We start from the raw sequence: 21,106 nt of genomic DNA, 5'->3' as shown, positions 1-21,106 counted from the left end.
ACCGTGAAAGGTTGCCACCTATGCAATAAGTCCATCCGTGAAATTTCCTTAGTGGTATTATAACAAAGTGGAAGCAACTGGGAACAACAGCAACTCAGCCACCGAGTGGTAGACCACGTAAAATGACAGAGTGGGGTCAGCGTATGCTGAAGCGCACAGTGCGCAGAAGTCTTCAACTGTCTGCAGAGTCAATAGCTAAAGATCTTCAAACTTCATGTGGCCTTCAGATTAGCACAACAACAGTGCGTAGAGAGCTTCATGGAATAGATTTCCATGGCAGAGCAGCTGCACTCATACCTTACATCACTAAGTGAAATGTAAAGATTTGGATGCAGTGGTGTAAAGCATGCCACCACTGGACTCTAGAGCAGTGGAGATGTCTTCTCTGGAGTGACCAATCACACTTCTCTGTCTGACAATCCGATGGACATGTCTGGGTTTGGCAGTTGCCAGGAGAACAGTATTTGCCTGACTGCATTGTGCCAAGTGTAAAGTTTGGTGGAGGGGGATTATGATGTGGGGTTGTTTTTCAAGGGTCGGGATTGGCCCCTTAGTTCCAGTAAAGGAAACTCTTAAGGCGTCAGCATACCAAGACACTTTGTACAATTTCATGCTCCCAACTTTGTGAGAACAATTTGGGGATGGACCTTTCCTGTTCCAACATGACTCATTTGTCTGACATCAGTACCTGACCTCAAATGTGCTTCTGGAAGAATGGTCATTCCTATAGACATACTCCTAAACCTTGAGCCTTTATAACCACTTTAATGCTTTGTCACAATCCCTGTCATGGGCACTTTTTGGGGGGCAATTCAGGAAATGTAAATGTAGAGAAAATATGAAGAAAGGCAGGTGATATAAAGCAGGGAAATGTATTGAATACTATCATTACATGTATTAACCACAAGCACTTTTTAGATTACAATATCTCAATGAGTCTATCATGTCATTCTTTCAATGTCGGGAATAAATGAAAGGTAGAATCTGCTTGGTTGCATTAGGCAACAAAAATGCAATATTCAATCAACTACTCTCTTATTTCTGTTGTATGGCAGTTCTTGACTCTATTACATCTAATCTGCTATTGGCTGTTTCTCTCTGTACATCATTATTGCTCTTTACACTATAGGTTGCATAAATGTAATAAGCTCACATTTTCTTTCCTCGACTTACAAATGTCAGCCCTAGTGTGATTATTAACATTATTCTTTCTGTGCTTTTTAATATCCTGCATCTATAATGTATTCCATTCTCCTCTGGCCTATAAAATCCAAGGCAGTCCATAGACTATTGCACGGTTTATAAAACCTGTTATCCTAAGGGAACATCCTCTGGCTCCAGCTCAGAAAGTATGCTGTCACCTTGACTTGTTTACTGCAGTCAGAGTTCTTAAATCTCAGCACTCTGTAGGTTATTTTTTTATGCCCTATGAGGAGTTACAATGCAGCCATATTGTGCAAAGATCAGAGCTTATTAAAGTCCCTAAGGGTTGCCGACTACACTTTTATTGTTAGTAATCAATGACAGCTCTTCCAGGGAGAAGAAGGAAAGAGAATCTTAAGCCAAAAATCTCCCGAGGTAACCAATCCTGCTATAGAAGGATATTCTGTTCCTTTTCAGTGCATAAAAGAGAGAACATCAAAGACAGCCACACACACCAGTCACCTTTCTATTCAGTACACCCCTGATATTCGCCTGCAGAGTGGCAGTTGTCCGGAGCTATTTTCTTGCTACTATCTTTTGGTTCCTTTGTAGAAAACCTTTTCTACTAAAACACTGGCAAATATTTAATAAAGCAAAGAACATTGTATAACGTAGCATGTCCCACAGCAACCAGTACAAAAACATCCAAACTCATTTTGACTATTCTAACGATTAAAAGTACATTTTGATTAGTTCTTTTGGATTACTCTAGCACAGCACTTTTTGCACTTGAAGAATAAATGTACTTTTTCTTGTATGCTGTGAAATGCAGCATATCAATGTTTACCTGAAGTGTAAAAGTATCTTCTTGCTGGTTGGTATATTAACCTCCCTAGCGGTATGATTATTTCATATTTTTGGTGCTGAAAGCGGTACCATTATTTTGCATGGAAATATGTAGTTTTTTTATTGTAGGCTGTAATTTTTAGGAATAACTCACTGAAATCTGTCTGAACAAGATTCTAAATCATACATTTAATTCAATAATATAATCAAACCAAAAACACTGAAATTTGAAATATAGCACCAAGTTCGCACATCACTGAGCAAAGTCGCAAAATTGTTTTCAGTGTCTGATGACGAATTTCCCCCACGAATCATTATCACTCAATTCTGCAAGTGGCTCTGATTTACTATCGCTGTTCTCTAGCTAATCTAAACCCGCTTTTGACCTAAAGGGACGCTTTTTGGACGCCATGGACTTTTCTACGTTTCCAGGCAGAAAGAACAATCAAAATGCAGACAGGGCACAGGACAAAGCAGTAGGGACAAAATGTATGTGAAATGGGCTGAAACAGCAATGTTTTACTATGTAAAATCATTTTGAAAAAAATGACATTTTTTTTAAATTTTCAGATTTCCCGCCACCGGCGGCGGCGCCCGTACGTCCCGACGTCACAGTGACCGGAACACAGGAGGCGGATGCCGGCATCCGCCGGAGGAGATGGACGGGGACGCTGCAGGGGACACATCGCTGGAGTGAAGGACAAGGTAAGTGCTGCAGGGACTCCCTATGCAGCGCTGCATGGTAAGCCCGAGTGTAGCTCGGGGTTACCGCTTTTGGTACAGACATTTTACCCCGAGCTACACTCGGGAATACCGTTAGGGAGGTTAAAAGCCAGCATGCTAAGTGAATAACTCCAGTATCGTATCCTTAAACAAGGGGTGGTGCCTTAACCCTTTCACTGCCAGAGCCATCGTTGCATTGTTTAAAAAAATCATATTAGGACTGGAGATTTTAAAGCCCACAAACATAAGTTTTCTGAAAGCTTTCACCCAGGAGAATAAAATGGTGTAGCTCCAATTTTTTATGTCACACAATATTTGTACAATGGTTTATCAAGTGCAAAATGCACTACAAAATACACTAAAGCACTGTAAGCACAATATATTACACAACTTGTGGTAAAATATAAAAGATGAGGTTGTGCTGAGTAAATAGTTACCTAACAAGTCAAGGTTTAAATTTTCAGTTGCCTGCAAAAACGTTGACAAACGTTGGTACCCTATATTTTCCATAGACAATGCTTTAAAAGCCCCTACAGGTCATCAGTTTAGATTTAACCATGAATAATGGGTCTATAATTATTGCTTTCACTCTGCTGTTATGGCATGTACACGTTGTGCGTGTTTGTGTTTGCGTATATGATAGGCAGGGAGGGCTAAACTTTTTTTTGGGGGGGGGGTGGGAGGGGTAAGTGCTTCAGTGTAACTTTATTTATTTTTTTATTTTTTTATTTTCACTAAGATTTTATTTATACTGCAGAGCTGACAAAAAGTTCCCTATGTGATATCATATTTTTAAGACAAGTTTATTTTAAGGATACATCAGGGGTCTTTTTGGAAAGCTTTCCCTATATTCTACATTTTGAATTTTCTCTCATTTTCATTTCTGGTGACAATGGTCACTAGGACAAATAGAGAGGTAAATCTCCCAAAGATACATACAGAAATAAAGAAATAAAGCAGGTGTGCTAACCCTTCCCTAAGCGCTCCAAAAAAAAAAAAAAGTTTTGTCTTTAGATACATTTTAATGTGATCTTCCATCCAACAAACCCACTTCCAAAGTTTCCTCCAACTGTTGTTTGTTATATTTTTATTATTGCAATACTAAGCTTTATGTGTAGCAATACATCTGTGCTTTTAGACTTAATTAAACAGAAAGGGTTAATTATCCTTCAAAATCCAACATTTTGTTAGAGAGAAAAAACCCTTTATTACACTCTGCATGGAATATTGCACAGAACCATACATAACTGTAAACTATAAAGATCTATTATATAATAGAAAACAGATTGATTAACAGGGTCATGTGTGACAAGCTATTTATTTTAAAATTAATTTCACTTAAATATTTATAAAAACATAATGGGTTCTGTGGTTTGAGAAGTCAAAGACCAAAACCGAGCCTTCTCACTGCAGGCAAACTCTTTACCCATGCTGCACATTCTAACTCTTCAAAATAATGTCTAATTGCATATTTTAACGTCCTCCTATATCTCCAAAAGCTGCGTGCAGGGACAGTCATGGTCACCGATATAATGGATGTTACAGAAGAGAGAAAGATTGCAAAGAGGCACTTACGTGGATGTAAAATATCTGTGGTGTTCCAATGGGTTGCAGACAGATGGAAAGAAGAGAGATGGTTCGAAATAAAAGAGAATGCAAGTGAGATGGAGCCAAACAGACAACCAAAAGGAAAGGATGAGCTCAAATTAAATATGTGAACACACTGTGTAATGAAGGCAAATGAAAATGAAATCAGAATTTGAAAGTAATGAAAATGATTAGAGAGCCTTCAGTTCTGGTAATGTTCTATGCCAATAAATGTCCCAGACAGTATCCTTTATAGAGTATTTGGAAAAATGCTAAACCACCATTACTATGCCATTTGCCCTTTAGAGTAGATTTTGAAATCAATGCATATAAAACATTCTGCAAAAGCAATGAATGGCTATAATTCAAAGTAACAATTTCCCCAGTATTTTTTTTTCAAAGATACTGATTTTTTTTTAAATACTGTGGCAGAAAATAAGATATTTAGTAACATAAGCCAGTCTTAACTAACTTTAATCAATACCAAAAATAAATGTTAATACTGCTCAAAAGCAGATTATTTAGGTTCTATCACATGTTAGCAGACATGCCTTCAAGTCCCACCAACAGTGCATGTTTTGCAAGTTACCCCACTTATGCAGGTATAAAGAGTTTTGTGTGAAATTTAGCTTCATGTCTGGACATTCACTAAGTAATAATTGCAGGTGGGACTTGACATGTTTGGAAATCCACACCTTAGGCCTCTGAACACATCTTAAAAACATACATATTTTATTATAAAGCATCCTAAATTATGAACTGTATAACAGAAAATAAAGGTGTCTATATTTATTTTAACAAATAAAGAGAATTTAAAAAAAACCAATGGATAAATATTGATTCTATCACAGCAATACCATTTTTTGCCAATAAGTATATAACTCAAAACCAAGTCATTTATGTAATAACTATTTTGAAATATTTCCGATTGTCTTCTTTAAATTTATCAGTTCTGACATACTCAAAAAGACAAAGCCACACTACACAGGTAAGCAACTACAAAAGTCATAAAACATTAAACAAAATATGATATTTTCATCTTGGTAAACACATTGAATGCTTTTCCAACAAATAAGCCTTTTAAACCCTTTTAAAAAGAAAATGCGCTCCCTTTAATTGATAGGACAGGTGATGGCAACAATGTCCTTGTGGAGTAATTGCTTTCTCCCAGTGTAAGGGCTTACAGGATGGTAATATTGCAGAAGAAGGTGGCATAAAGCAAGTGCATCAATGCCAAATATTATCCAGATTTTAAAAATGGATAAGCTTTTTGGTAGTAAACCAAATAATTGAAAAAAAAATTGATTATATGCAGTGTAAATAAAAACACAACCTGATTATGTAAAGATAGCGGTACACACATAATCAGCTGCATCCACTGCATCAAACACACTGCTTCTATCCCCAAAAAATGATACCTACAATGACCACTCTGCCTGGCTGCTGATATATACAGAAAGCAGTAACACTTGACTGCCACTGGAAGAGCAGATTCCTCCTTAACATGTGGGCCATAATTAACACCCCATATTTATTGTTTCTTTGCTCTGTAAGGGGCAAGATGGTAGCACCCGATATGGTTATCTCTGGGCCTTGGTGGACAGATTTAAGGCTAAGTTCACCTTTGTACCATGTTATATGTTACACCCCAATTAGGGTGTGACATGTAGCATGGTGCAAATCCCCCACCACCACCACCATCCTCACAACCACTTGTCACATACCATTTACATGCAAGGCACAATAAATAAAGGGTGCAAGGTAACATTTCTGTACTCCCTGCCTCTAAAGAAGTGGCTGTATGTACTGTACTGTAAACCTACAGTCCATGTGCAGACGAGAAGCAGCAAATCCCCATCACCTTTCCACAGCTAAGCAGCTTATGGGTTTTTCAGCAGCTGCCTCACAAGAAGATTGCTGCTGTATGCATCCTGTGAGTTCCGTCAATCAGTAAAGCCTGCAATAAATGGTGATTTATTTTCCTGCAACCAGTGGTTGCCGATTCTCCCATCAGCATAATCTGTGCTGATGGGAGAATCCCTCCCGCAGAGCCATTGTGTTCTCCCTTGGAGGAGGGGGGTTAGCGTTGGGTGCCATTCCCACTGGGAGAACACAGTGATCACTGCTAGCAGCTATAATAGCAGCTAGCAATAATTACATGTAAAATTCAATAGGCTGGTTGTACCCAAATTGATCGAGCCTGCCCATACATGGTTCATATCTCAGCTAGTCCCTGCTGAACCGGCTGAGATTCAAACTATCTATGGCCAGCTTAAGGGTCCCATATTTGATTTTAAAAGGTTTTAACAGGCTCTAAATAGTTGAAAACTTTTAGAAGTTTGTATCATTATGAGAACATAAAAGTGTTTTATCAATTTTTTAGTTGCTGAACTCAACAATGTTGTAGGTTTTCAATGCTAGCATAGAATATGAATCCTTTAGGGTAAAGTGCACTTTATTTTTGATGCTAAGCTATCTTTTGATAAAAAATCTCCTAGTATATTATTTCTGATAATGTGCTGAAAAATATAAAATGCATGACATCAGTTTTTCAATGTACCATTTCGGATAAAGATCTAGAGATATATAAGATCATTGTTTATCAGTATATCAATTCTAATAAAGTGCTGGAAATATACAGCATACATCAGCTGTCTTACAATGTACTGAATCCTATAAAGTGCTGAAAATATATAAAACTGTTGTATATCTGTTCTGGTAAAGTGCTGGGGATATAGATGACCACTGTCCTTCAATGTACCAGTTATGATACATTGTTAAATAGGGTTGTGGCTGGGGTTTAGCACTACCTTGGGTTTGAGGCAGATCCAGTGAGTTCAAAATGTGTGGTCCTGTTGACTTGATGTGGAAATTCCCCAGACTGAATTCTTTTGAACTATGATCCGCTGCCTGGCCTATAAACTTAGTCAGCAGGCTTCAAAGGGCCAATAAGGGGGTTTTTGGATTAGTCAATCCCTTCACTATAAAAGGGTGAATTTACAGCAACCATAATGACAATGTGTTGTATCTGTTATGGGTTAAGCATAGGGAGTGCAGCATAGAGAGAGATTAGTGTAGGACTTGTAGGCACTGGCAGGTCTATTAAAATAGATGTATACCCTTATTGAATGCCTTGTAGGTACCAAATCCTTTATATCTGAGAGAATTGGGGGTAGTCAAAGAGGTTTTACTTCGTTTCATTCTTTGTTACGTCTCAGTTCTGTTGATGTCCTGCAGCCTTTTTACAGCCTTTGAATGCATGTACTACAGTGATCAGGCCGTAAGTGTTGTTTTTGTTTTTTACAGGTCACATTTTCAAGTAGTTGCTTGCTGCAATTATTTTTTTTTCACAGGCCTTTTTAAAATGGTTATAGCAGTGAAATATGCCTGGGCAATGTGAAACAGCACAGCAGCGTATGGTTTCTTGAGAGACTATGGCAGGGTAGTTTACAAGTAGCAGATTGTGGGAGCCAGGAGTGCGCAAGCTCACAAACAAGAACTTTTATTTATCACCATATAACAGAAACTGTCTAAAAAAAGGACATTTTATCAGGATTTTTTTTTTACCAAATATTCGCAATTTAAAAAAATACTCCCTCAGTGACATTATCATATAAAAGCTAATATGAGATTTTGCTAATTGAGGTATATCCCCTTTAACAAACTGTGCTTGGGTTCTTTGAACTTCATTGCTGGGGGACATTCTCATATGTGATCTGCAAAAAGATCTTTATATAAAAAAATCATTTTAAGGGCTAATATTTTAAGGGATAATTGTCTATAATAATTGACTGACAGCTAGCTTTCTAGCTATATTTTTCCTATGAATTGGGGTTTTTTTGTTTTTAAAATATAACTTTTAGCTTGGGGTGTTTAGAGCGCAATAGGGAGTTGCTGCTCACAGGTTATTCAAGGGATGCCTTTTTCATAGCACCTCATTGCATCCTTTAAATTAAAGTGAATAAATTCTGTACACTCAAATAACCACTCATCCTCACCCCAGATGCACCACGGTTCCATTTTTGTCTTTAATATCATGGCTATAGCCCTTAGACGTTGTCAGGGATCGCTGCGGCGCCTCTCCCAGCGCACGCGCACTAGCGGCGGCTCACGCCAGGACACAAGCACCAAGTCCCGGCGGGCCGCAGCTGACAGGACGCCGTGCATGCGCAGTAGGAGCCGCGGGCGCGCCTCCAGCGGCCAATGACAGCCAGGGGGTGCATCCTGGGCGGCCAATGACAGTGCAGGGCGCAATATTTAAAGATGCCCTGCACTGTCACAGATTGCCGCAAGGTCTATCTGTGATCCTGAGTTCCTGTACCTGAATATTGACCCTGATTGCCCTGACTACGCTGCCTTCTCCTGTGATTGACCCGGATTGTCCTGACTATGCTACCTTCTCCTGTGTTTGACCCGGATTGCCCTGACTACTCTGCCTTCTCCTCTCCTGACCCCCGGCTTGTTTGACCTATCTGCGCACTGACTTATCCTGCTGACCCTGCGTGTGACCCGACTAGTTTCCGCCTGCCGATTCTGTACCTCGTTTACCCCAAGGGACCACTGCTCATGACCCATCCTGCTAGGTCCCGCCGTCCTCCTCACATCTGGCTCTCCCGGTACCTATATATCCCCGGAGGTTCCCTCTGCCACTGACGGGCCTGCTCAGAGGTCGTGACCTGGTCCTGGTCTGTTACAAGTCCATCCCCACCATCAGGGGCCCTGGTGAAAGCACAGACCGGGACTTAGACTCCACGCTTTGGGTAGGTCTTTCAAGTGGGCAGCCGGAGGCACCACCTGGCGGATCATAACAGACGTGGTTTGGTAAAAACTGGCCAGTTGCAAGTATATAAATGTGACCAGGCAGAATAGGCTAAAATGTTAGGACACAAACAAGGCAGGTGTTTTGTTACACTAAAAACTAGAAAGTGTATAATCTCAGACACTTAAAAATAAATTGACCAGCAGCAGGACAAATTGAAAAAGAAAAGAGGGCTTAGACACAAAGCAGTGGTTTTGTTACACAATATACACTGCATACTGATTCAGACACACATTAGGAAAATTGACCACTGCCAAATGGTAGTTTTTGTCCAGAGTTCCAGGTAGAATAGTCAAAATAGTGCAGAAACAAAAAAAAAAATGTTCTACAATAAAAAATTTAAAAAGGCCATTTTTTGTAAGAAAAAAAAAACTACGGCCAAGAAAAGATGCCATTTGTACTGAAATACTTAAAAAGCACTTAATCTAACATTCACACAAACTTTCATTGCAGGTCAATCTTTCTGGTGCATGTGTTTTATTTGACAGTGATTGATTGACCACCAGAGAATGTTTGGTAAAATCATATTCATTACTTTATAAACACACCCCTTAGAGTACCCTCAAATGTACCCTCAAATGCTGCTACTTGGGAGCTATGCCACAGTAATCTCTATCTCTTCTTGGGTGGGAGCTGGTGAATTCCAGGAAGCTCCTTAGACTCTGCTCATTCAACTCTTGGGAAGAGTGGCACTTTTGTCACCACATTTTCCCCCCAAAAAACACAGGTTTAAATATGGAGGCACAGGCTAGTAAGACAAAAACCAAATGTTGAGAAAAAAGGCCAATTGAGTTATCTTCTAAAATACAGCTACAGCCCTTTTTTGGATTTAGGAGGGGCATATGTTAATGTTGGACTGCCCTGACCATGAACTACAGGAAGGGAGCAGTTTTCAACATTTCTTCACCATGTATTATTCAGGGGCACTATTTTCTTACCCCAGTGTTATGCCATGGAAAAGACTACAGCAGTCACACTCCTCTGCAAGCTCCCACAAACAAAACACAACTTTAGCTTGTGTTTTAAATTGTCATCACTGACTATGTTTGTTTGATTTGGGCAAGGATACTCTTACAAAAAAAAAAAAAACCCTGTAAATATGTAAATAATGAAAATAATAAAAAAAAAGTGATAGCAGGTAGAAATGTGTTATTGTGGGCCCAAGACATGAACTTTGTTCTAAATATGGGAGGAATTGCATGGAATGTGTCACATCTATTAGGCCAGAATGTAAGTGCTCTAGGAGGGACACAAGAGTGATTGTGTCAATAGCCACTGCCCCATCACAGCTCACCATTTTAGTAGCCTCCAACCGTGAGCCACTGGCAAGGGGGAAAAACTCCCAGCTTCCCAGAGCCATCTCTTCATGCCATAATCACATAGAAAGGGGAGGAGCAGTAACAAAAAGGTGAAGGAGAAAGAGAAGAAGAGGAAGAATTGGAGGAGGGAGCCAAATTAGCATTGCTTGACTCCTACAACTGCCCTGTAGCAGCACCTCTATCTCTCTTTTTATGCTTGCCTATATTTTATTTTTTAAGGATGGAGTGCTCAACCAATTCTGCTGGATCCAGTAGTAGCCAGTTTCAAGGGTGCTGGTGGCAGAATTGGTGGTGTAGGAGGAATAGGATGCAACGGCATTGCCAGCTTTTTCTGACCAAATAAATTACAGTATTTTGGGGCTATAATAGTCCTTATTCCCATATCATTTTGAACCCTTTTTGGAAAACAAGGATTCCAGCAGCTGGTATAATATTTTCTTTTTGGGGAGAATTATAATTTTTCATATATCCTTAGTGCTGATTTGCACAGTTTTAATTTGGGGGTTATAATAGTTCTTATTCCCGTATCATTTTGAACCCTTTTTGGAAAACAAGGATTCCAGAAGTATAATATTTTGGTATATAATCTGGTATAATATTTTCTTTTTGGGGATGATTATAAGTTTTCATTTATCCCAATAACTGATTTGCACAGTTTTAATTTTGGGGTTATAGTAGTTCTTATTCTCATATCATTTTGAGACCTTTTTGGGAAAATGAGGATTCCAGCAGCTTGTATATTTTCTTCTTGGGACCGATTTTTTTTTTCACATATCCCAAGTGCTAATTTGCAGTTTTAATTTTAGGGTTATAACTTCTAAAATTCATCCCACTTGAAAAAGTATATATCAATCAAATGAAAGTAGTTTGGTGTGCACGCTGTTTGTATTTCCCCAGCCAAAAATATGCTGCCAGGGTACATTGCGACTGAGAATGTCAGTTAAATCCTTGCTGGTTCCAATTTAAGGCATCCCTCAAACCTGTTTTTTGAAAGATTTCTGTAATCTCCATGTTGCCCTTGAAGCTGCATATATGTCCCACTGTCTTTTTTTTTTTTTTTACTTTTTGGCATTGGCACATACATCCTATGGCAGTGCCCAGCTTCCCATGCCTTGTTTATAGTAATTTGCCTGTAAGAATTAAGAATGGCCAGAATCTACCACTATATTCACCACGTCCCTATAGACTGAGACTCACTGCTAAGTTTGAAATCAGACAAAGTCACCCATCCCTACTGCTGGAGATATATGTGGCCACTGTCTCTGAATCACCATGCCTTTTAAAGTAGAATTCTGTAAAATCCCAAGAAAAACAATCTGACCAGGCCAGTCAGGCCAGTCAGTCTGGAAAGGGTCCAAGCTCACCCCAGCTGCTCCTCTCAGAGATTCTCTTTAGTTCTATCCCTGGACGTCCTTCTTTGAGTTGATATATTTGATATACTTTGTTTTTGAATGATTTATAATGAAACATATTTTATTTAATGATATGAACAGAGGCCTAGGTGGACATTTTGTATGTTATATGCTGCAACTGTAATAGTTTTCTGTTAGCTATTTAAACAAAGCACATTTACAATATTATTCTGGTGCCCCTAACTCACAGAAATCATCAGTCACCACAAAAGAGTGCTGATTTCTATTAGGCTGTCCTGTGCAGTAGAATGGTATTAGGTTAAACTCTGTTGAAGGCATTCAATAGAAATTCCAAAGTGTTTATATGGTCCTAATGAGCCTTTAGTGTTTTGCAGCTGGCAGTAACTCTGCAATACAGTTTCCCATTCTTTGATCCCATTGCAGCATGCAAATTTTACAATGCATTAGTGAAATTAGCATTTTTTTTTACCAAGCTAATGAAATATTTTTAGCATGTTGGCATCAAGCAAATATGCCAGCTCAAGCTTGCTATATTTGTCAGTTCTTGTAACTAGAGATTTCAAATCCAATAATAATCTTAAAGGCAATTTTAGATCATTATTGTATTGCGACTTTCTTAAAGCATCAAACTGCAGCTTACAACTGTGAATTCTTATTGAATTGCTTTGCTTTTAAGTGTTTTTTTTTAGTAATTTCTGCTGTAGCAATGCTTTGGAATAGCACTGATACAATGGATTTTTCTTGTACAGGTTCTGTAAATGTTCTAAAGTTCATATCTACATAATTTATGCATCCATTTATACACTGCTTCCTTGAAGTGACCCTTTTAGCACAGAGTCATTTGTATAGAATTACATACCTGCTAAAAGAGAAGTCACTATATTTACCTTTCCACTGGCCCATTTGTTGAATTGTTTCTTCACTGCTTGCAAGCTACTGCAGGTATCTGACAGGCCATATGAGTCAAATGCATGTTTTCCCCCATAGCACGCAATGGTATTCACCAGCTTCTATATCCCATTGTGATGTATGCACCAGCAGGGGAAACTACTGAGTGCAGCAGGGTGGCATGTTTCCACACACCCAGGAGTGTGGAATATACACCGTGGACACCAAACAGGAATTTTTCAACTAATGGGCCACCAGAAAAGTAAGTGTAGCAACTCTTCTTTTAGCAGACTAGTAAATCTATACCAGTGATTCTATGCTGACAGGGTCACTTTATTGTATCAAGTGAGGCCTTTAAAGGTCAAGAATCAAATCATTGAGTAATTTATCACCCAAATGTGTTCTCTGGAAAATGAGTTACATCACTCCATTGGCTAAAGAAAAAAATATATTCTCCGTAATATTCCAGTACTGAAAAAAGACAATACCTGCCAGTTTGCCTGGGAAAAGTGAACAATTAACTCATACTTTTTTTAAACCTTGCTATAGCACGACTCAGATCTTTATTACATATTGTGCAGGCAACAATGCCAGAGGAGAAGAAGGGAACTATGCTTAGCCTAACACTTAAATTGAAATACTTACTATCCCTTAAAGAGGTTTTTAGCCAGCTGAATATTAAAACGTGCTGTGTCCATTGAAGTAAGTCCAAATTTGTATTTAATTACAGTTTCCATGAAACATTTAATCAACTTCTTATCCTCCTTTCTGCTCTGTCATTGTCTGCTTATCATTTCAATAAGACAACCAATCACAAAACAATAGGGAGAACAAAAAGGATCCCGATGTGTGTCATAGAAATTACTACCAAGGCCAACTTGTGACATGACACAGTTTAGTAAAATAGACCTCTGACTAGGTGTAGAAAAGATTTTTTCTTGTCGCTTAAATGGCAGAATGATGTTAAAAAGTCATCAAACCATTTTTTATTTCTCATATATCTTCAAAATATTAAATGTTGTGCTCAGCTTACGTATAAAGTGATCATTATATACATTTGTGGCTTAGAAAAGAGCAATATCCATTATTAATATTAGTTTTAAAATATTAGTAATATGAATATCAACAAAACTATTATCCAAGTAACACAGCGATAATAGTAGAAAGCTCCAAATGTACTTACGAACTGGCTGGGTGATAAATTCAAACAGTGGAGATGATTCGCCAATACCCTTGCCATTGACAGCTGACAGTTTCACAACATAAGATGTTTCTGGCCTGAGTCCAGTTATTGTAAGAGAACCCTCTGAGCTCTCTGCAAACACAAAAAAATCAGATGACTTAACAGAGGGACAACCTCAACCTCTACAGAAGCATAACATGATAATGTTTATAATGGCTTACAGGATTTTAAAAGAGAAGTATGACCAAATATTTGTTGGCCTTACTTCACATGTGAGTCACAAAAGTGCACTAGTTTTGCTCTCTTGATGTCACCAACCCGCTCCAAGCTCTGGGAGGATACCGATCATATTTTTGAGATCCATCTACCTGCCTAATTGATGGTTGGCTCTGTCTTTCTAATAGCTAAAGCCATCTGCCATCTTCTTTCTGGTGCTCCAGTAAGCATTGGAGGGGCACAGCAGAGAGCAGTGAATGACAGTCACTGTTCTCTGCTCCGAGCACACAGAAAACTGAATGATCATCGGTCATGTGATTGCTCAGTTTTTTGCCTTAGTGCCTGCCTTTTGTATATACCTCATACATCTCTTTTAATGGGTTATTTTAAACAGACAAAAAAGGCACTTGTCCCAGTTTGAGGAGAACACATATACTTTAGTAGTACTTTAAGTATTACTGGTGACACACTAAAGTATATCATAACACAACTATCAAGAAGCAATTCTATTTAAAGAGCTTATAATATTAATGTATTCCTAAATTTCATATCAGTGTTGGGGGGGGGGGGGGGACATGAGCAAACTGAAACAATCACCAGCTGAGAATTGTAGAGATGAAATCTTTTCATCTGAGTTCATGACAATTAGCAATGGGTCATTATCAGCTGGCTTTGATCTTGTCAAAGGATTCATCTTTTATTTTACAGAACATAGAGCAGTATTAGTAAGGCTCTTTTACATGGCTATATAAAACATATGAAGAGAACCTGGGAAACACATATTGATAAATAATCCCAGAGAGATTTAGGAATCCAATAGGTTATTCAGTCCATAGGAATTCACCTATAATTGCTACATCAATTGACCTCCAAAAACTCTTAGGTATAAGCATATCTTCTGTGACATGATACTTTTACTTTGCTCCTGGTATAACAAAGCAAAAACTCTCATTCTAGACATTTATTATTTTCTAATTAGGATCATTGACTAGAAAAGTCAAGACAGAAAGGACATTAAACAATCATTTCAATTACCATCCCGGGCACTGAAATTGGCAGTCTGCCATATCTCTGCTCCTGTTACTCTCCACTCTGCCTTGTACTTGAGAATGGGCACTCCGCCTGTGGAATCTGGTTCTTCAAACTCAACCATAGCTGTGCTAGAATAAGACTCCACCCTGAGAATAGTTGGCGATGATGGGGTCTCTGCCAATTAGGAAAAAAATAAATAGTTAACAAAAACTATTTAAAAAATACAGATAAAGATATATGAAGAAGAAGACATAAAGATAGATCGATAGATAGACAGACAGACAGACAGACAGACAGACAGACAGACAGATAGATAGATAGATAGATAGATAGATAGATAGAAAAAAACCCTCCCTACTTGGTTACACTTGTCACTGACACACAAAGTAAGAAAAACATTTTACAACATAGACATACTAATCAAAGCTGACATAAAAACATTTTTCCAATCCAAAAAAAGGAACATTTTCCTTTATGTCTAGGTCTGTTTATAAAATAGGAAATTAGGGGAACTCTCTCAAGCAAATATGTAGACAAAAAATGAATCTAAAATAACATTTAAACTGGCCCCACTCTATCCAACAACTAAACAAAAATGTATTAGTCAGAGCTGTAATTCAATATTTACAATTCCAAGCTTGTTAAAGTATATATTTGAAACATTATGTTAAAAAAAAGATTGATATGAGTTCTTATATAAATAATTGCCTGGCAGAACAGCTTGCGCTGCCCAATAGCAACAAGTCGAATTGACTTTCAGGTTTCTAATGTAGGATACAGTTCTTATTATAATGCATTTATTGGAATACTCTATGATTTGAAGTCTTTTTTTGGAAATATCATCACTTATATTAAATATGATCATAACAATCCAAAAAAAACAGATCCAAAACTAGGGAAATCAACTGTTACTAACCAGCTTGTACAAGAATGAACTCAGAAGACTCTTGACCAACACTGTTGACTGCAGTGCAATTATAGTTTCCGAAATCGCTTTCAGAGTCTGGGTTTATCTGGTAGAACAAACATAAACAAGTTACTTACAAACTCCCAGTATACAAGAGAAAATGATGACTTTTTTAAAGCAAAGAACAAGCAATGGAAAATAAATATTTCCAAATGGGTTTGTGCAAAATCTTATGCTAGTCACACAAAGCTTGAATTCCATCTGATTTGTAGGTAGTGGCACCACCCAGCTCAACAAAAGTTAATTCAAAAATAAACTGAGCCCGTTGGAAAATTTTCACATGCAGATTCCTCTAACCACACTTTTTAGCATGGATGGGGGAATCAACCAAGTTCTCCTGTGCAACCTACCTGGTTAAATGAGAGAAACCTATAAGAATATGACTAGCATTAAACTGGCCATAGATAGTTTGAATCTCGGCTGGCTCAGCAGTGGCCGGATGAGATTTGAACCATGTACGGGCAGGCTGATTGTACCCAAGTTGATAAAACAATGGGTACAACCAGCATGCTGGATTTTACGTGATTATTGCTAGTGGTTATTATAGCCACTAGCAGTAATCACTGTGTTCTCCCAGAAGAACATAGAAATTTCAGCTAGTGGCTAACACAATAGCTCTGCTGGAGGGATTCCCCATCAACACTGACCTTATTGATAGGGGAATCAAGCAATTTTCTTTCCTGCAACCATGGGTTGCAAGAAAGAAAATTGTTCCATCTATGGCTGGCTTTAGTGAAATACCCAGTCAAATGATGATATCACTAGGAGGGTGATGACTGAAGACAGACATCTAAGCAGCCATGTGTTTATAAATTTGATATTTGATATAGATTTGATATGTGAATAAATGGAACTGTGAACAATGTATGTGTAATTATGTTTGCTTTGTACCTCAAGGCTGCTGGCTAAAGGACTGCTGTAAATCTTGATGTTGGAGAAGTTAGAACTTGGCAGAAGTTGTCCATCCCTGAGCCAGGACACTCTTGCAGTAGGGTAGGCAAGGACCTCACAAGTGATATTTACAGGATTTCCCTCCCAGGTGTAAACCACCACAGGACCCTTAATCTTGGGAGCATCTAAAGAAAAAAGTAGGAAAAAATGTTCTTATTATTTCAGCACTTTACATACAGTAAACATATGTACACACAGTCTTTGACAATACAAATTTATGAAATGCTCATCTCAAAAATAATATAAAATATATAAACAGCCTTTGGGTTTATATAGAATCCCCCTAATTTCTGTGCATGTCCTGCTAAATGTCCATAGAAGCCATTATAGGAGTCAATCATTTTTCAGTTGAACGACAAATGTCTATGCATTAAGGTAAAAAGTGTTTAGGAAAAAGTATCACCCCTTCACCCCCCCTTATACAGTACTTACCTGAACCCTCACTCGATCTAGCGCAGTGCCCATCTGTAACAGCTCTGTTCTTTTTCTGCCTGCTCTCACAAGCTTGGCTTAGAGCAACATGAGCCATTGGTTCCCACTGCTGTCAGTCAAATACTTGTGATGAGGGACTGGGGGCAGGACTCAGCTTTGCTGTCTGTGTCAATAGACAGAGGCAGCATGGTTTGGAATCGAGATCAAAGGTGTTCCATGATAGGAAGCAGCTTCCTATGGGTGCACAGCAAGAAGAAGAGGAGCCAGAAGTGCCAGCAGGGGACCGAGAAGAGGAGGATTGGGGCCATTCCGTGCAATTCCATTGCATAGAGCAGGTAAGTATAAACCTGTTTGTTATTTTAAAAAGTATAATTGTAGACTTTACAATCACTTCAACTAAAGAGAATATAGTGCAAAAAGCTTTAAGACCAGTCTTGTGAAAAAAAATTCTTACAGCAAATTCCTATGCTGCCAATAACTTCAGGTATAAATATTGCCATATTACCATGTCATATCACATCTAGAGGGTGGGCACAGTCTTTCCACCCTTTGACTCTCTCCATAAAACACACTATTTTTCCCTTGACAGCAGTCATATTGGCAGCAGCATAAATCAGGCTAAGAAATTGAAAAGTATACCAAGGGGTGGGTGGCCCTAGAGCAGGGAGCGGCATTCAATTATCAAGAAAAGCTCTACAGATTTTTAGGAGAGACTAAATGTGGAGGCAATTAAATTTTTCAAGGCTTTGATGACAGTATTTGCTATGGCATGATGCGGAAGAAAAGAAAGACAAAGGAAAAGTGGAAAAACACATTCCAATAAACAACAGAATTAAGAGGTTATTTGATACTATGGGCTAAGGAAAATGAAATTATACTAAAGCTCAGAATACCTACAACCTTGGGAACCTAAATAGTTGGACAAGTGACATATCGGTGTTGGTAATGGCAGAGGTAAGGCATAGGTGAATGATAGTAACAGGATCAGTCTGTGTATTAATAGATGTATTAGTGGATTAAACTGACATTTTGTTGCTGACTGACATTTAAAGTTGACATGTAACTATCAAACGCCAAAACCTCTGCTGGCCACATAGGTTCTGGCATTTCATAGTTCAATGGCAGAAGTCAGGATTAACATCAAGGGGCAGCAAGATTTAACCTGAATCCAGAAAGAAGCTGAGCATCTGTATACAGCCCAGGCTTTGGATTCAGGTTTGGTTCCATCCTAGGGGACACGCTTTGTACACAAGCCAGGTACTTGCAGGTGCCAGAAATCTTAAACATAAAAGGTTGACTTTTATGTGTCACAATACACTCACCGGCCACTTTATTAGGTACACCTTGCTAGTGCCAAGAAAATATCCCCCACACCATTACACCACCACCACCAGCCTGAACCATTGATACAAAACAGGATGGATCCATGCTTTTAAGTTGTTTATGCCAAATTCTGACCCTACCATCTGAATATTGCAGCAACCAGTTAGCCCATTCTCCTCTGACATCAACAAGGCATTTTCATCCACACAACTGCCACTCACTGCATGTTTTCTCTTTTTTGGACCATTCTCTGTAAATCCTAGAGATGGTTGTGTGTTGAAATCCCAGTAGATCAGCATTTTTTGAAATACTCAGACCAGCCAGTCTGGCACCAACAACCATGCCATATTCAGTCACTTAAATCTCCTTTCTTCGTCATTCTGATGCTCAGTTTGAACTTCAGCAAGGTGTCTTCACCATGTCTAGATTAGTGTTGGGCATGATATTCCAGTCATACATAAGTATGACTCAAAGATTGGCCGTTCGTGTGTTCGGTGAATAGTTCATTGCGATTGGCCAGATGCAATGCTTTGGCCAATCACAGCACATGATGATGCCACAAGGGGTGGGGTGACCCCCACCCCCTTGTGAAGCCATCACTGTATTTAAGAACTGTCGTCCCAGCTCAGCTGTCAGACAGTCAAGAGCCAGCATTGAGAGTGGAGCGTTTTTTTTTGGCGGGGTTGGTGGTGGCAGCAGCATTGGCAGCGGGCATTGTGATTGACATTGGATGTAATTTGGGGGACATTTTGTTTTATTTTTGTTTTTAATAAAGGACTTGTCAAAGACTATCTTCTGTAATTTTTTACATTACACTTCTTTTTTTGAATGAGTAGCAGTACCATGTACCCCATACTCATTCACATGGGAGAGTGGGATCTGGAGGCCCCTTTGTTAAAGGGGGCTTCTAGATTTCGATAAGCCCCCACCCCACAGACCCCCACAACCATGGTTGTGGGTAAGAGGCCCTTGTCCTCACCAACATGGAGACAAGGTGCTTCTTGCCAAAAGCAGCCCCCATGTTGACGGCATATGGCCTGGTATGGATCAGGAGAGGGAGACGTTTGCTTGTCCCCCCCTTTCCTGACCTGCCGGGCTGCATGCTTAGACAAGGGTCTAGTATGGATTTTGGTGTGGGGGGTTCCCCTAAAAATCCATACCAGACCTGAAGGGCTTGGTATGGATGGGGGTACCCAGTGCTGACAGCTGAAGCATGAAAGGATGCTGTCACTACAAAAATACTGCATGACGTAATAATTTAACTCATGCAGTGTTTTAGTAGATGTGCAGTAAGATACTCAGATGCAGTAAGATACCACTTAGTTAATTGTCCCCTGTTCGGAGTTCGCGGTTGAACTTTTGTTAGGATCGAATGTTTGACTGCGAACCGAACAAGGGGGTGTTTGGCCCATCACTAATCTACGTAGATGTCTAAATGCCTTGAGTTGCTGCCATGTGATTGGCTGATTAACAATTTGTGTTACCAAGCAATAGAACAGGTGTACCTAACAAAGTGGCCGGTGAGTAAATGTGCATTATACCATCTGGAGGGATCTAGGATTTTAATGCTCAATATTTATTATACCATTTTAGGAGGTAAGTGTTTAAGTTAAACATGTTTTTGCAATAGATGGCAAAAGTAACTCATTTGAATAGAAGAATGTAGCTGGAAAAATTGCTCAAACATGGAAACTTCAGGTCTGTAAAAAAATAAAACTCTTTTGTTTATAAAGGTCAAGCGGTTTAAACCAATGATTCATAATTTCAGCTAGCTCCTTCTGCAGTAATTGGAGCCAAGACTTATTTCCACAAAATCAGACAAATTATTTTACATAGAGGTTTATTACTCATAAGGATTTTTGTGTCATTTTATATCCTTAGCATTAAAAGGAATATCATTCTAATTTCCCAAGACAAATGGAAATAAGTTCATTTTGCCATAACATATGCCCAATGAGTATGTCCAGGTGCAGGGTCCTGTCAACAGTATGAGTGATAAGTATGGACTGCAGGCACATTAAATCATTTTTTCTCTACCAGGAGGCTAGATTAGGCTTAGAGGATGATTGATGTCATTCACATAACTACAGAGCTGAGTTGATTCATTCTGTTTAACTGGATGGGTATTACAAAGAGACAAATGCTACTGTATGTCTATACTTTTTTGATGAGTGTGGAGAAGGGGGAGAGCTGGGTGTATAAGATTGTAAGAGGGTGTAAGTATACAAGTACAATAAGTACATAATGAGTGTTCTGGGTATGGTGTATGATCTGTGTGGTGTGTGTTCTGGGTATGGTGTATGA

General features: G+C 38.9%; 1 protein-coding gene across 7 annotated transcripts in view; it reads right to left on the bottom strand.

The window, feature by feature from the left end:
* NCAM1 (neural cell adhesion molecule 1) overlaps positions 1-21,106 on the bottom strand; it is a 510,722-nt gene that overhangs the window by 77,485 nt on the left and 412,131 nt on the right. For 4 of the 7 annotated variants that reach the window (XM_089673071.1, XM_089673075.1, XM_089673072.1 and 1 more), the window contains 4 exons: positions 16,988-17,172; positions 16,046-16,142; positions 15,133-15,303; positions 13,882-14,013 (listed from right to left, as the gene is read on the bottom strand). In XM_089673071.1, coding sequence (XP_089529197.1) covers positions 13,882-14,013; positions 15,133-15,303; positions 16,046-16,142; positions 16,988-17,172 — 585 coding nt within the window. Of the gene's footprint in view, positions 1-4,287; positions 4,303-13,881; positions 14,014-15,132; positions 15,304-16,045; positions 16,143-16,987; positions 17,173-21,106 lie in introns of all 7 variants that reach the window. The other 3 variants (XM_089673069.1, XM_089673073.1, XM_089673070.1) reach the window with 1 other exon arrangement.

This window comes from Staurois parvus, unplaced genomic scaffold (assembly GCF_062004578.1).
Source record: "Staurois parvus isolate SC_StPar_1 unplaced genomic scaffold, SC_StPar_1.0 ptg000135l, whole genome shotgun sequence".
Taxonomy (NCBI): domain Eukaryota; kingdom Metazoa; phylum Chordata; class Amphibia; order Anura; family Ranidae; genus Staurois; species Staurois parvus.
The sequence above is the reverse complement of the archived record's forward strand: the minus strand, read 5'-3'. Positions and strand labels throughout refer to the sequence as shown.